Source organism: Glossina fuscipes, unplaced genomic scaffold, assembly GCF_014805625.2.
Source record: "Glossina fuscipes isolate IAEA_lab_2018 unplaced genomic scaffold, Yale_Gfus_2 0, whole genome shotgun sequence".
Lineage (NCBI taxonomy): Eukaryota > Metazoa > Arthropoda > Insecta > Diptera > Glossinidae > Glossina > Glossina fuscipes.
This window is the reverse complement of record NW_023998414.1, coordinates 43,464,862-43,482,616: the sequence shown is the minus strand read 5'-3', so window position 1 is coordinate 43,482,616 and position 17,755 is coordinate 43,464,862. Positions and strand designations below refer to the sequence as shown.

Genomic DNA, 17,755 nt, shown 5'->3' with positions numbered 1-17,755 from the left:
TGTGTGTGTGTGTGTGTGTGTGTGTGGTTCAGCGCGTATCTTACCATAATAACTGTTTTAAAAGTTAGAGCACTTGATTTTGCTGCTTTCGCGTTAACTTAATGTTTGTTATAATTATTATTACAGATATAAAGCACTTTTTCCGTTAATTTATTTATTTTCTATTCTTTTGTTTTTTTTTACATTAAAGATTTTATTAAATTTTGTTTTTATTACTATTTTCTAATATATATTTTTTAATATTTGCAAGAAAGACACATCGAAGAAATTTGGAGTTTTTTTTTTCGCCCAACACTGCATTTAAAATATCTGAAGAGAGTTACGTTTTTTTTTTTTCCTTTTCCAGTTAAAAACAACAAATTAAATTTAATTTTAGCTTTTTTTACTTACTTAAAATTAGCTTCTGCTTTGTAAAACAAAAACAAATTCACCTGAATTAATGTGTGTTACATAAATCGTGCTTTTGTGTGTCCAAATTTTATAAAAGTCCTTTGCTTTAAATTATTATTTGAAATAAGGAGGAAACAAAAAACGAAAAAACCAAAAAAAAAAAAAAAAAAAACAAGAACGAAAAGCACTCAAGGCCATAAAATAATTTTTTATAATTTAGTTTTCCCTGAATCTAAATTTTACGATTAATTCGTTTATTTTTTATTCTTATGTATTATTTTCGAAAATTTATCATTTAACCCAAGTTTAAATTAGAATTCATTTCTCATTTGATTTGATTCAACCAAGTTTAGGCCAATAAGTCATATTTTGTCGCTTTCTTCATAGTGTTCAACGTGTTTAATAATAATCTCTGTTAAAGTTTAACTAAATTTAATAATTACTGCTGGTGTGACTAATATTTGCAAAGTTTCTTTCATATCCTTTTGTCCCGAAACATATAAAAAATTTTTATTTGGAATGCTTACATATTATCTTCCACTTTCTCTTCCTCTTCCTGTTCTTTCTTTGATTATTTTATTTTTGTTATTATTTTTTTTTTTTTTACATTAAATTTGAGGTAGTCAAGCCTTAGAGATGGTTCCTTCTAAATAATTCTAATCGAAAGCACAATGCTTTGCATTTTGGTAAATCTGATTATCGTATTATCATCATTCACTAGAGGAACAGTCTGTCTACTACTAGTGTAAAATATTCGAGGCAGTTTCGCAGCCATGCCGTCAAGGAGGGATAGGGAGACGGGCCGGGGGGGGTGTGTGGGTAGGGTGTCGAACGAAGCATGAAAAGCGGTAAAAGACAGTCCAAGTTAACAATTTTATCTCGACATATGAAGCAGAGAGTTGTGCGTAGAAATGTAATCTACAAGGGGAAAAAAAAACTATTTTATCTAAAGAAAGGTGGGAGTTTCTCTTATCTTTGCTTTAATTCTTTAATTGAATAATGGAAGACAAATGAATTCTTGTTGAGGGGAGGAATGTGTATCTGCATTAAACTTTATCATTTTGTATGTGAATAGTAAAAACCCAAAGACCATAAACAAGAAGGTGACGGCTTTTCTTATTTACCAAAGGCAATTTCTCTTCGTTTCTTTCCTCTTTTTTTTTTTTTTTTTTTTTTGTTTGAATTCATTCAATGGTTGTTTACCTCTCGAAATGTAGGCTTTTTAGAATTCCTTTCGTTATTACATCCATCCATCTTATACCTCTCTTCGCCATGCATACCTTCAATTAAACCTCACTCTTCGAATACTTAGTTTTTTTACTTCTACTTTCTAGTAACTTATGCTAGACAACCCCCGTTGGTCATAAAAGCTGCTGCGACACCACTGTCCAAATCCACAAACTCAGCTGCCTCTCCTGTTAATTGAGCCAATAAATCGGCTTCTTGTAGGTAGTCATTTTTAATTGAAATCTGGTCATGAAATGAGACTACGCCTGTCGCATTGCTGCCCATAAGGGCTGATGTAAAATCCAAGAGGTTACCACCTCCGTTACTGGTTTGCAAGAGTGTAGGACCGCCATGATTTTGATTTAACGGGTGATGGACATTAACAGCATGCTTGATATCTACAAAACTATCACAATTGCTTTCGAAGAGAAAACGTTCGGCTGACTGGGCGGTGGTGTAGGGGCTCTGTGAATCGACTAATTCATTTTTGACAAATTCGGTGGCTGTAGTAGGAGTAGTAACGACGGCCATGGGACTGACTACGCTGGCTAGCAGGGCACTGTTATCGCCACCACAGCTATTGCCCATAATACTGCTAGGCGTACTGCAGGCAGTAGGTGTATGCGTTAGGGTAGTTAGAGCACTTAACGATGAGGAGTCACAGTTTGGAATGTAGTCAGCTATAGAATGGCTAACTAAGGCTGTAGCTGCCGCCGCGGCATTACCGAGGGCCGCCTGATGCAAATTGGCAGAATTATTGGCGGCTGATAAGTGTGATTGATTTTGCAGAGCCGCTGTTATGCACAAATTGCTGCTGTCTTGAGAAGGTGAGTTTAAATAGCCAAGTTCTTGAGGCGTAGGTGATGGTTTGCAATAGCCATTGGGGAGCTGACTTGTTGGATGTGGCTGTTGTTGTTGTTGCTGTTGTTGCTGTTGCTGTAGAGGTGATGTTTGTGATAATGCTGTCGTCATTTGTGGTAGCATACCGGCTACCGGATTATTAAGGGCAGCAGCCGCCTTAAATCCATTACTACGTGAAAATTTTATGGTAGACATCGGTGGGATTACAGTGCGCTGTTGATTAACCGAACTACCATTACCACAGCCATTTGGTAGCGTTTGCGAAACGCCAAGACCATTGGCTGAAATGTTGTCATCTAAATTGAGGTCGAGCAAATACTTAAAAGCTGGCGACTGCAGTAACTTTGATGGTAAGTTTAATCCACCTGCATGCACACAGGCTGGCTCGTGCACTTGTAGCATTTCTAATAACTTACGACGTTCGGTCTCCAAAGCACGCACTTGGTTTTTTAAATCAATATTTTGTGTATCCAACTGCTCCGATTCCTTAATTAAATTCTGTGTGCGTTCGCGTTTCTTCATGCGACATTTAGTTGCAGCGATCTTATTACGTTCCCGGCGTCTACGCCGACGATCTTCATCCTCCGGTGTTAAGCCCTTACTAGGTGCTGTCGATTTGTGTTCACTATCTTCATCGGTCGTTTCTTCACACTCTTCATTGGGTCGCGAACATTTTGCATTAGGCTGCTCAGAACCAGAACTAGAGTCACAGGTAGATAGCTTTCGTTTACTTTGTATAGTCAATTTTAGGCCAGCTTTAATTAGTTGCGAACAAGTCTGAAAAGATAAGAAAACATACATGCAAATAATTATCAAATTATCACCAACTGACCACATAGTTATATGAAAAAAATCAAAAAAAATCTTTTATAGAGATTTGCGAAATCACAAAAACAATGAAAATAACCGCTTATTGATAAGGGCAGGGACTGAGCGGCGGAAGGCAGACCTAGTAACGAGAATGTGAGTGGGAGCACATTTCAGTTCAGCGCTAGCACCTTTTCCTAAACTAATTTCGTTACACGAATCAACTTATAGCGACTTTTTAGGTATTGCAAACGTTTTCCCTCTGATCAGTCGACTTGACCGCTGGTACTAATAGTTCGTTTAATTTGTAACATGATGTCTTGCGTCTCCATCTTTGATCATTATTCACGAGCTCATTATTCAAGCTTTTTGTTTTAAGACAAGTAGAAAAAGTAACGGTTCTCCCATTTGGCGTTTTTCGTGGGCTATGGTCGATTCCTTCAAAGATTTCAATGAACAAACACGGCTGCAGCACTTTGATAAGAAAAGTTTACGGAGTGAGAAATGCATGCAGACAAATATATCCTTTCGCTAAGAAGAAAATGTGCATTTAGTTTTCGTGGGCATGTCGTTAAATGGATTGCATCGATTGCATTTCGAAGATGGATGGGTAAGGGCTTGGTGCTGTTGGTAATCAAAATATTCGGCACAAACTGAAAGCAAATTTGCTTTCTTTTTGTGACTATTTCTCATCACAGAGCACATAGCAATGATTATCGTGAGAGTGAATTGACACTCCCAGCTGAACTATGCTAGCATTTATTTATTTATTTATTTGTTTTTTTGCTGCTATCATCATAACAGGGTCCAAAACAACTATATATCATTTTAAATGGTCGCAGTGGCCTACAAACATTTAAGAAAAAAAAATTATGACAAAAAGTAGTTGCGGCAATTTTTTATTTTCAATAAAAAATGAAAAAAGAAGAAGAAGAAGCAGAAAAAGAAACAAATAATAAATGAAATGTTGTTGAATCATTTAAAAAATCTTGAACATGCGCTCGCTCCAAATCAATGCAAACGACATAATAATAATAATAATAATAATAATAAAAAAAAAAAAGAAGAAATATCCAAGTAAAGCGATGTAGATGAAAAGGAGTAGCAGTTATTGTTGTTCTTGTTGTTGGTTTCGATTGTGTGTCAAGTGTGACCTACATTTAGAGTTTTCAGTTGCACGTACAAACGACTCGATGCAAACCCAATCCAATGTCGAAGTGGGTGGAAGCTCAACAGTGACTGCTGTCTGCCAATGCGAAGCAAGGCTCTTCAGCTTATGTCAGTCAGTTATAATGAAGTGATTGAATGAATACATGAATACCTAAGTAATGGAGTTCGTATTCATGCGTATATTTCTTCTTTTTTTTTTTTTTTTTTTTTGGTTCTTTTTTACTTGTTACGTTCACAATAAGTAAGAGTGCACAGTACATGGACGTGCGTATAAAACAGGGTTTCGATCCCATATACGGAAATGCCTAGTTGTTGTTCTTATTGTAATGATAATTTTTGGTATTGTGCTGCTTTACAAAATTCATGCATTTTAAGATGTCTTCAAACGAGCGAAAAAGAGAGAAAGAAAAAAGGAGGAAAAAAACAAAGTAAAACCACGCGATGCAACTTGCATTAAACAACAGAAGACCGACCTAACGACCGAAGAATCTGAACTAAACATGAGCAGCATTTTATAACGACCATATGGTCTTTTCCACAATCATTTCAATGTTAAATAATGTAATGTAAGCACAATAACGTTGTTGGTATTGTTTAACACTTTGTAACTCTGAACCATTTAATGCGTGTCTTGATAAGTGCAACACTGCAACAACAAAACAGGTACAAAGTCAGCCATACGAAGTAATTGAAAAATCATAATTTATGTGAATAAATAATAGCAACAAAATTGAAATGTGAAAGAAATCTTGTTTTCTTTACGCTTCTCGGGTATTGCGTATTAACTTTGTTTGTTGTTCGTTTCGCAAGGCGAACAAATACGCATCGGCAACCCTACGCATTCATGAATAGATGCGTGGAATAAGTGAACTAAGCGGTAGCCAACCGGATCTTGAATTCTTGCTTTACATTCTCAAACGAACCGCTTAGTCTTTATTCTCGATATCGGAAATGCGATGATTCGTTTCATAGGATTAAGGATAAGACCAGAGAGAGGCGGTGCATTGATCCTTTTGCTGTTCCTTATGTCAGAACCTGTTCATCCTAATCTACTTGCTTTGATAAATGCCCACAACCCTGCAGTTTTGTAGGATGTTTGGTTTGCCGACTACGCTTAAAATTTTAAGACAAATTTTATGAACGATCGACGCACGTCTATAAGATGAAAATGTAAAAAACGCGGTATTTGCTTAAAATGAAAGAAAACGCGAGATACAAACTTTAGAAATTCAAAGATTCATTCTAAGCCGCCAACAATTTCAATTGTGTTTGGGTTTTTTTGCTTCCTTTCCTAATAGACAGTCAGACGATTATTGAAGAATGAGAAAGCAAGTGAATAAGTAACTACAAATATACATACATATGTCTACACAATATGAGTATCGAAATGGTTTCATAAACGTGTGATTTATTGTATGCGTTCGTTGTTTGTAGGCTGGTCGTTTCGTTGATGTTTTGTTCATGCCCATGTTTGTGAATGGCTTAAGTTGTTATAAAAATGCGTTTATATCTACATTGTCTGTTACATGTACCGTCGAGAAATCATGACAAGTTGTTTATTGAATTGACCTTTTCTGGCACCACAAACATAGGCACACGGACGAGACCTAATTTCCCTTTTATTACACTCGTAAATATAGAAAAAGCGAAAAATATAGGCAAAAAGACGGTCATATACATGAAAAAAAAAAACAAAATATAATAAACAATCCCCGACTGAATAAGCGCACCGTCATCTCTTTATTATCAACTGCCGCCATATGGCCATTTGTTTGGTCGTTAAAATTATGCAACTTCTTAGTGAAATCTCGTCATACAATGACTCATCAAGGAGACTGTATAAACCGTACCGGGCAGACAGGCCAACAAACAAAATAAACAAATTGTGATAGATACTGTGGTAGATAGAATCGATTCGTTCCCTTTTAATTAGCGCCAGGAGAAAAGTTTTTAAGATTCAAATGCGAATGCGTACAAATGTGATGCAAATTTTTAATTGTAGCTACACATGTGCTATGTGGATGAGAATCTACATAATGGGTTTGTAATACGCAAATTATCACATGAGGGACTAAAAGCATTATTATAGCGTCAAGGAGAAAGTCATGCTATTTTTACCTAAAAGAACATTCTAGAGTTGTGTAACTTTGGCGATATTAACCCAATCTGACCGTACTACAGCACGTGTGAAATGTGAAAAAAGCAAATAACTTTTAGGGTCTTCAGTTGTAATTTGCAAATGAAAATTTGTTTCAGAATGTGGCTTTGACCGAAACGATAATGCTTCGCAGGCTTACGCAAAGATTCGTGATGTTTGTGGAGCAGATGCTTTATCAAACTCAGTTTATATTTTTATACCCATCACCGAACGATGAGGGGTATATTCATTTTGTCAAAACCTTTTGCAACGTTCTGAAGGAAGTATCACAGACCCCACAAAGTATATGTATTCTTGATCAACGTCAAATTCTAAATCGATTTAAGCATGTCCATCCGTCCGTCTGTCCGGCTGACTGTCTGTTCGTTTGTGTAATGTTTGTTCTAAACATTCTCCTGGCAGCAAAAATGAAGCTATCGGTTCCAACTTCGACACAAACAGTGGAAGTTCTTGCGCCCAGGTTGATATTGTAAATGGGCCAAATCGGTCAAAGGACACGCCCGTATACTTCTGTTTTTCAAAAGGAATAAAAAATTGATTCTTTAAACATTACTCATAAACTGTAGCAGATAAATGTACAAAAATGGTAAAAATTTAATACGCCTATCCAACATTATAGTGTATCATAATTGAATTGCTTTTTCAATACCTTCATAACGCGCAGAAACAAGTTTCAAAAGTCCCATAAACTATACAAGCTCTTAGCCATTTTCAAATCTGGAATGCACGTAAACATCTTTACCTGTCCATCTGTCCGTTTGCGCAACCGTGTAGTATTTGGGGCAAACATTTTGGAATTGTCCTAAACTTTTCAAAGGACACGCCTACAACATGCGATAAAAACTTTTCTTTTCAAAATAGAAGAAATCAACTACGCCCACTCCATATTATAGAGCAGGAGAATTATGTTCTTTTATTTCTGTTGTCTCTTTTTAGGGTAAACGGTGACGGGCGTAAAAGATTTGGTCCCGACCGAATTTAATTTTCTTACTTGTTCAGTAATCAAATAATATTCAAAGTCGATATAGCCTTGACCATGCGTCCATTTGTCCGTTTTCCCATTATTTTGCTCATCATGGGTCGTCGATTGTTTGAAAAAATTCAAATACAAATTTGACAGTGCAATACAATACAAATTGATTGTTACTTGAATGTGAAAATGATCGAAAAGAAACGACCTCCAACCACCAGCCCGTAATAAATGAACAATTTCATCTTTGAATATAAAACAAGTATTGATTAGAAATTCGATATTTACCGAAGTCATCCGACGCTTTAATATAAAAATGAAGTTGATGCTTATGCGGCTAAGAAAGCGCCTTGGATATTGGTTTGAATTGGCGATTGTCAAACCTATGCCTTAAGCTGAATATAATTTTTTTTCTACTTTTTCGTCTCTTTTTTTCTATTTCTCTAACATCTCACATTCCATGGGATAAGGCTATAGTAAGTTTGTGCGGAAGGTATGCTCTGTATTTGATAAGAGTTTGAATTTTTGATATTTCATGACTAAATGAAATGAAGCGTTTTGACAAAAAAAAAAAATTAAAATATGTTGCACCGCATTGGTATATTGTAGGGCTCTCCCTCAGGATAGGTGAGCTTTTACCTAAGGACAACGAGTAATTCGCAGTATTTTCTGACGAACATAACGCGAGAGAAGTGGTGTTAAGCGAAGTGATGGAGAGTACTTTATGGTTTGGTGCGACCAACGGTATCAAGCTGACTTGTTTTTTTTTTATAATGTTGAACTTGCAACAAATGGCCAAATATTTATTCGTCCTCTAGTGCATCTCAATATCTACCATCTGCGTTAAATGCGAGAGAACTCTTGAGGATGCAAATCATTGTTTTGAAATTCTTTAATATTTCGAAATACAGTAATCGCGTTTTTACGACCTCGCATAACGCGTTACGTATAAATGATTCATCATATTTAACTTTTCTAGTTATGAATTGTACAAACCATTATAAATTTCACAATACAGAAATATGTATGTGGAAAATCTCCGAATTATATGGGGGTATGCCCGTGTTATACGGGGGATTGAAATTGCGTAATATGAAAACGCTGTTCAGTCCTCCTTCACAGTAGGAATAATATTTTACAATGATACGCTACAATGTGCGTGCTTTTGATTGTTACGAGCGAAGCGAGCAAATCGGTAATGCTCTTCCATTCGACGATGTCTATAAAAACAAGTTAACGTAACGTTTCCAGTCATTAGAAATATCGTGAAACGCTTATATATATACAAATGAACTAAATACACATTTGTGTATGTGTATATCTGCGTGTACGCAGAAGGAATTTGAAATAAACAAAGACTAAATAATAAGTAAGAAAATTATATTCGGCAAAAAATCTTTTATATCCACTACTTCTATTTTAGATAGGCATGGCTGACTTTCTCCAATTTTATAAACGCGCTATACTAAGGTCATATGGAAATTTTTATTATTAAATCTATTGTAGGTGCTCTTACTTTATGTTATATCGTAGTCAGCTAGCTTGTCCGATTTCGATCATTTTCAATATCGACTTGCGTTTAAGAACTTCACGTGTTTGATATAGTTGCAGGATCCGTTCTGCACTTTTTGTGAGTGCATCGAAGATGCTGGCCATGTTTTCTTTGTCTGTCCGAAAAACCATAACGAACGACGGAGATTACAGACAGATTTACCTCCCCCCGACAATCTCATGACAACTATGCACGACTTGAAAATATGGAAGGCAGCAGATAGCAGTGTTCGCCGCAAGCATTATGAGAAAACAAAGGCATGAGGAGCGTCAACGTACGCTTTTAAGTAGTGCCTATACGGTCGCTTTGATGTATTTTAAATAATTTTTTTTTTTTTTTTAATTATTATTGATTTTCTTCTGCGAACTTTAGAATGCAAGTCGTTGTAACCAGTTTTTGCATGTCGGAATAAAATTTGCAAGTGTTGATGGTGCTATATATATATATATATATATATTAGTTTGGAGAAAAAGAAATCCATTATTTTTTCGGTAAATGGCTGCACTGATAGATTTCTCGTAAAGTATCGATCAAACAATTTCCGATACTGTACATTTACATACTGTACATTTCGCAGTAAAAAAATTCTTTTGCTGTTTTTTGTTTGGTGCATTCAGTTGTGAGTTACAGCGTGTTAAAAATGGAAGTGAATAAAGAGAAAATTCGGTACATTTTACAGTTTTTCTTTGACAAAGGCGAAAATGCAAGCCAGGCGGCTAAAATTGTGAATGGTGTTTATGGTTCCGATACTGTAACAGCCAATTATGTGCATTTTTGGTTTCGTAGATTCCGTTCAGGAATTTTTGATGTTAAAGATGCACCTCGCACAGGTAGGCCGGTCGTCGAAAATGTCGATAAAATCGGAGAAATGATCGAAGTTGACCGGCATGTTAGCAGTCGTAACATCGCCCAGGAGCTAAAAATCGACCATAGAACAGTTTTAAACCATTTATGGCCAAGCGCTAAATTCTGATCTCCACTGTCAACAACTGGACCGTTTGAAGATAGCGATTGACCAGAAACGGACAACAGGAGAGGTGTCGTGTTCCACCAGGACAACGCAAGGCCACACACATCTACAGTGACTCGCCAGAAACTTCGGGAGCTTGGTTGGGAAGTTTTAATGCATCCGCCATACAGTCCGGACTTGGCACCAAGCGATTATCATCTTTTTCTTGCATTGCAAAATTTCTTTAATGATAAAAAATTGGAATCTAGGGAGGATTGTGAAAATCGACTACTAGAGTTTTTTGCAAATAGAGGCCAGGACTTCTATGAGAGAGGCATTTTGAAGTTACCTTTAAAATGGCAACAAATCATACAACAAAACGGTGCATATTTGACCCAAATCGGACAATCCGAAGCATGTTAAATAAAATCCTGAAGTTCATATAAAAATAATGAATTTCTTTTTCCCCAAACTAATATATCTATATATGTGCGAGTGCATATATGTAAGTGAAGAGCGCATTGCATCTGTCGTAGATGACGGTTGAGATTATTAGACATAGACAGTTTAAATGCTTGCGATTAAAACGGCGGAAAACAAGCGATTACTTGCTGCTTGCTTGATGAATAACCGGTCTATGAAATATGTAGTTTTTGTAAACTAAAAGAAAACTATTTTACTAATAATGCATTTATTCGGAGGATACGATAGTTTAAGCTCATTAAATGTAGATGGCACTTTGGTAGAATGCAAAAAAAAAAACTTATGCTAAAGTTTCGTTAAAGATGTTTTTTATAATTTTTGGATCGCCATTATTTTTTCTCTTTTTCTTCTTATCATCGATTTTGATATTTATGTTTGTGCGATAGCGTTCTTTGCTTGCATTTTTAAGAAATGAAACAAAAAAAAAAAAAAGAAGAAAAATAAATAAATAAAACTAAAATCTAAGGCAAGTTACCATTTTTGGTTACATTTATTTTTATTGTACTGAGATCTTATATACTTTTAGCTTTTTACTTATGATTTTATTGGCAACAAAAAAAAAAAAAAAAAAAAAAAAATTAAAAATAAACAAAATCAAAAATAAAAAATGTTTTTACGAGTCTTTATGTGAACGTACCAAAAACACAAATTTGGTTATTGGTGACAGACTGGTTTTCTTTTTGACATTTTTTCTCCGTTTGTTTTATTATTTTAATGCGAAAACACGCAAATAAAATTAAAATTTTAAGCTAAACTACTTAAAAGCACAGGGGTACGCAAACTCAGGTGCAATTAAAAGCCAAATACGCTACGCTATTCAGGGTCGTGGGTTACAAATATTAATTTAAATGCGGCGCCGTTTCGATCAAAAATAAAAAAAAAAAAAACTCAATTAATTAGTTAATTAAATAATTAATCAATAATTCAATAGGCAAAAGATATTTTTTCACGAGGAAGTTTTCTTTTTTCAAAGAAGTCTTGCTAGGAGTAGTTGTTAGTGTTAATCAAAAATTGAATTCCAAATTAAATTGTATAACTGAGAGAAAGGAGTTTTGTTTGTTTTCTATTTTCTAGCGTAACTAGTTTCGTTAGCGAGAATTGGCGTGAAATTGGAGAAGGACTTCACAACTTGTTATTAATAAAAGCGAAACCAGTCCCCAATTGTATTTTTTTTATTTTTTTTTTTTTTGTTTTTTAACTAGATTGAAACTGTGAATCAGTCAGAAACATGTCTAGCAGTCAAATCTAGATCATATCTCTTAACTCTCAACCCACCGGTTAGCTGCTATTAGGTTTCTTTTGGCGAACATATTTTCGAAGTAAACAAGAAACGAAATAAAATTAATAAATGCTACTATTCTAGCATAAACTATTGGGTGGGAAAAAAATGGACAGCAAAATCATTCAAAATCCTAATCTCGTTCCACTTTTATATTCAATGAACGTCGGAAAAATTAAGGTGAAAGTATATGCAAAAATGTGACTCCAGCATACCATTGCAATACTTTAGCAATCTGTGATCTAATACTTTCTAAATGCCAAAGCGTTTCTAATGTTCGAGGACTTTTAGGAGGAGTTTTAGAAGCCTCTAACCCTGCGGACATCTTGAAAATACCTGGAGAATTTGATATCAATAAAATATATGACTTTATTAAAGGTCCTCTAAATTATCTAAATTATCATCCCACTTTTAGTCATTGGATTTATTTGTCCGGTGGTACACGGAGCGAGAAAAGGCACACTCAGTGCCCCGAGGTAACCGAGTACCAGATGAAGGTAAGTATATGAATGTACGCCATCCTTTAGTGAGAGCGAGGCTCATCTCTATGTTTCTTGTGTCAAGCGCCCGGTAACATTGTATTTTCACACCAAGCAAACACCAAACTGTTGTAATAATAGGTCATCAAAATGGTTCAAAGCATTTTTCACAAAAGAATGCTTTATAGCATGGGAACCCTACGATAGCTATACGATAGCGTGTACACAACTTGGATATTTATTAATAAAATAAAAAAAATATTATGGCATTTAATAAGTGAATTGAGAGAGAAGTTGTGGCCAAAATTGTGAAAAACTCCGCTAACCAAGACAAAGATAACGCTTTGCAGGCTTTTGGTAATGACGATGAAAGCAATTTATCGAAATCGAACGAATGAAAATGTTCGGCCGTTTACGCGTTGAAAATATTTATGTTGGAAGCTCGCAGCTTAAACGATTGTTGATAAAGTCAACGAAATTCTTCGAAAAAACTTTGGATCGGAAGTTCGCATCAAAATATTTCTCTTTTATGAGATCGTTGCCGACCTAAAAATTAATTATAAAATATGAGTTTGGATGGTGGACCGAATTTTCATCTGCTAATTTGATATATGTTTTGGACAGAAATTATTATTATTATATTATTCGAAAAGCGAGAATAATTCCTATCCCTAAGAGTTAGACGCAGATTCGCAAAAGTAGAGCAACTTAGTGTAGTAGTTGTGAAAAGTCTTGCTGTTCACTTGTTCGGGTGTGTTCGGGGCTGCTTTCTTTGAATACAATTTTTATTTTCCTTTTTCTTTTTTGTAAATTTTAGTTTAAAATACTTTGCATGCTCACAGGACTGTTAATATTGTCCTTTCTGTCACTTAGTTTATCTTGAACACTCTTCAATGATAGCATGAATGAGACTTACCTGCTGTACACTGGGGGTTCTATTGACAGTAGCAGGTGAATCTAAAGGAGAACCAGAACTGCTGCTACTATCATGAGACATACTCTGGTAGGAGAAGATGCGAAAGAAGAACGATTTAATTATATGTCGAAAGAATTTTAAAATCGTGACAATAAACTTACCTGTGTGTTGCAGTTGTTGTTGAAAGCACGTACGGAACTTGAATCCATTGATGAGTTGTTCGTGTTGAAATTATAATTATCCAAAGGATTTGTCATGGCAATTAGAGAATTGAGTATCTCGGGAGTGTTGGGCTTGGAGCATAGACCCCCAGACCCTTCCACGCCCAATAACGATGAAGGAGGTATATTTAAATTAAACATTTTTTTATTTTTTTAAATAATATGGTAAACTAACACCTAAGATGTTCTCTCAATTTTTGTTTTTGCTTTTGTTTTTTGTTTGCTTCTTTTCTTTGCTTATTTATTTAATTATTTTTTATTTTTTGTTTTCAATAGTAAAGCTATAACACTTAACACTTAAAATCACAGTTAAAGGCCTTCGTTACGTTGGTAGATTGATTTTTTAAAAAATTTTTTCTTTATTTTTAAAGCACTTATTTTTGTTGTTGTTATTCTTTTTAACTTATTTTACGAATAAGGCAAATATTTGAGGCATTTGAAAAATTCTACATAATATTCGTGGACTTAAAGTTGTTTCGTCGTTATTCAATACCGTACTAAACTGTAACGAGACAGAGATATAAAGACAGAAAGAGAGGTAGTGAGAAAAGTATTAAAAATAGAAAATAATTTATTAATTTATTTCAATCGTTTAAAACGGCAGAGGAAAACAATAATAAAAACGAGACACGATAAAAAAAACTTTTCTAATTGTTGTGGAAATTAAGTAGAGAACGAAGGAAAAAAAAAAAAAACCTTAAAAAGTGTTATAGTTAATTGAAATTTATGTGTTCGAATTTTTTAATCAAATTAATGAAACAATTATGCGAAAAATTGGAACGAATAGGAGAAAAGTAATTCATAATTATTTGACTTAATTTTAAGTCAAAGTAGAGGGAAAGGGTAAATATTTTTCTTTTAAATAAAAAAAATGTATATATATTTATATATGCCATATATATGCAATAGTAAACTAAGCGTGACCGCAATTGCATTTATCGAAACCGCTGTCGTGTGATGTGTAAATTGCGTGAAAATGTTTGTAGTACGATCTTTCTCTGCACTCAAGTTCCGTTATAATTCTCATATTGTTCGATGAAATTCAAATTTAATTAAAAAAAAAAAAATACATGTTGCAAAGCTTAAGTTCATTAAAGTATGAATCATCACTACCTATGATTATTTGCCTCTTAAAGGGTAGCTTGCGACAGCAACCTTTTTTGGTTCCAAGCGACCTCTCGCTCGATCGCACCTCTTCAACTCTGAGGAACCAGTGACAATAAGCGAATGCGTCGCAATCGAGACAACTTTCTCAATCCCAAGTTGAGTCAGATCAATTCCTGCATTGCTTTTACTGGACGGAGGGTCGTATGTATACGAAAGTTCATCGCAAACCACTTTATAATGGTTTCAGTTTACTGCATTTTCCCTATAGGCCAATCCATGGCTTCAGCTGCATTTTCTTTTTTTCTAGTTTAACACGGAATAAAACGCACTGCCGTAAAGGACTCCCATCTCTTTATGCTTTAAACGACAGAAGAGAAATTTCGTAGCATCGCTGGCAGTAAAAATTAAACTTTACTGCAAACTTTCGCATTTCACATAAACGCACCACAACGTTTTAAGACAATTTTGTCCAATTTTGTCAACTCAGACGGTTGAAACAAGTAAAATCTCTATAGTTGGTTTTCAGAAACTCGACAGTTTGTATAATTATTTATCGATTCATCGGTATGAGTAGCATTTTAGTAACGCATTAACCCGGGACGAAGTCTTTGTAAAAGATTGCGAGAGTTTTCGGCATTTTCAAAGGAGTGAAACTGATTGTGTGCATTAATCTATAACAAGGGCTGACAATAAGACCGAATTGCCTTAAAATGCTAATGCTTTAACACTTTAAAGTCTTAGAATTTATTCTGTGGCTACATTTATAATAATAATAATAACAATAATACTAATACCTTTGTAGTTTGACCTATTTATGCTCTTACGCTGCTGCAAATCAAAGCAAATAATGCGATAAAAATTAGAATTTCATAAAATGAGAAACGGGAGAAGTTGGGAAACTCTTTTATAGGATAGAGTGGAAAACGTGAACCAACCTGATGTATAGTATATTTAGCAAAGACAGCCGTTTTTATTTAGCTGATATATCATATCTACACCATATCAGCGATTATTCTTTATAAGAATATTTATCATATATGGAAGCAGGTTCCTAAAATGTGTATATTATTGAACAAATAGTAAATTTTTTCAAATAATGACGTTTCAAACTTTCATACCACTTGTGGTATAAGGGTATATTAAGTTTGTGCGATTGTATGCAACGCCCAGAAGAACTCGAGATTGATGCAAGTTTTAGTACACCGCTTCTCTACTCATCTATTCGTCTGTCTGTCTGTCCGTCCGTCTTGTAGTGTAATGTAATGGTGGGCCGAGTCCCGCTAAAGTGTTTTTACTTGTTCAAGATAGGAAAGCAGTCGTAAAAATGATTCAATTCAATGTATCTCTAATAGGCTTTAGTTGGCTTCGAAAATGATTGCGAATCGATTCATATAGTAAGACATAGTACGACGTAGTATCCGAAGTCGTTATGCATATATGCAGTTACCGCAACTGATAGGCGGAATTTCGATTGCAAACTGAATAACCGAGCGTTAATATGCGCTTTTGTGCCGATGTTCAAAGCATCAAAAAGAACTTGAAACAGACTCATCCTTTATCTCTTGTATTAACTGGTTTAAAATTATATTTCGTATCTATCTAACGTTGTCTGTTCGTCTTGTATTCTTGTGTTCAATTTATACATAGCTGGTTTTGAGACATTTGATATAACTATCATGCTTTGACCCAGAAATGAATATGGTATTAAAAATAATGCAGATCGGGTCACTTTCCCGACCATTTCCTATATAATGCTTCATTTTGAGAACTCGTTAAATGAATAACAACTGTATTAAGCCAACTGGTGTAGGTTATTTAATAATGGGCCGCGTCCCACTATATTGCTTTTACCAGTTGAAGGTTTATGAATTTGAGAGGGGAAAAGGGGAAATTATTTAAAAAGTGTTGATCAACAAAAAAAAAAAATTTCGTTCGTTTTTTGCTCGCTTGAAAGCCTCCGTTAAACGATGACAAGCTCTTTAGCTAATCGCTCTTTTATTTTAATATATTTTCTTCTTTCTTAATTACCTCTAGAGTGGTCTGAGGTGAAAAACGTTTTTAATTAATTTTTAAAACTATTATAATAATAAAAAAAAGAAGAACCTTACGTTGAACGAGGGGAAAGACAAACAACTTATAATAAAAAAATTCAAGACGAAGTACTTTGAGATATAATGAGTTTTGTTTCGGCCGTACTTTGACTCCTTGAATTGACCCGTAGAGAGTTAATCTAACGTGAGCCTAAATGGCGATCGTAACTGTTAAGGTAATTAAACGATTTGTAAAGATAAAAAAATGTAGATTAGTTTTTAGTTAATTTATTTATTTTGCCAGCGGATTCATTTAATAGGAATTCAGTGTTAAAATGTCTGTGTTTATACTCTTTAGCTGACAAAAGATAATAAAGTTGTTTGCTGTCTTCTATTATTATGTACTCTGTTGCGCTGGTGCTATATTGCTCTGCACGCCTTCATTTAAAATTCTAAACATTCCTTCCAACGTTGACACACATAGAAATGGAAATTTTTTGCTTTTAATTAAAAACTCATGGGCGCTGTTAGACATTGAAATTTCTTCTTTTTTAATTAAATTTTACCCATATACGTGGACTGCATATATATATACGTAGCAATCGTTCGCCAAAATGTCCTGCAAGTCCCACTAACACAATATGAATAAATTTTGTGTGTTTATTGGCCTATACAAATACACACACACACTCACGCACATATATATATATATATATATATATATATATAATGTTTAAATAAAGATAGCTTGCCTTCTTTTGCATCGTGTCTACGGTTTTTCCTGCGTGAGAAATTTATAAAATTCACTCACGTTGCAGAGGGAAGTCATAAAAAAGACATAAACCTGCAAATGGACGACTTCGCACACACCATATACATACTTTAGCCATACTCACACTTATCATATTAATATATAAAGTGTTAGAAACTATATATATATATATATAAATGCAGTGGAAGGAGAGAAAAGGGAAATAATATGATTTAAAATGTTTAAAATTGAATTTCAATTTTCAAGAAACATAAACAATATAAAAAAAACAAAAGCGAAATTAGAAATGCTCACAATTTTTTTTCTTTCCACATTTTAGAAGAACTTAAAAAAATTCTATTAGTTTGGGGAAAAAGAAATCCATTATTTTTATATGAACTTCAG

At 34.4% G+C, this 17,755-nt stretch overlaps 1 protein-coding gene across 4 annotated transcripts in view; it reads right to left on the bottom strand.

Annotated features, from left to right (window-relative positions):
• Positions 1-1,535: 1,535 nt before the first annotated feature.
• The window catches only part of LOC119643073 (activating transcription factor 3), a 53,256-nt gene continuing 37,036 nt past the window's right edge, over positions 1,536-17,755 (bottom strand). For 3 of the 4 annotated variants that reach the window (XM_038042425.1, XM_038042429.1, XM_038042436.1), the window contains 3 exons: positions 13,403-13,964; positions 13,242-13,325; positions 1,536-3,255 (listed from right to left, as the gene is read on the bottom strand). In XM_038042425.1, coding sequence (XP_037898353.1) covers positions 1,729-3,255; positions 13,242-13,325; positions 13,403-13,603 — 1,812 coding nt within the window. In that variant the 5' untranslated portion in view covers positions 13,604-13,964 and the 3' untranslated portion in view covers positions 1,536-1,728. The remainder of the gene's footprint in view (positions 3,256-13,241; positions 13,326-13,402; positions 13,965-17,755) is intronic. The other variant, XM_038042443.1, reaches the window with a different exon arrangement.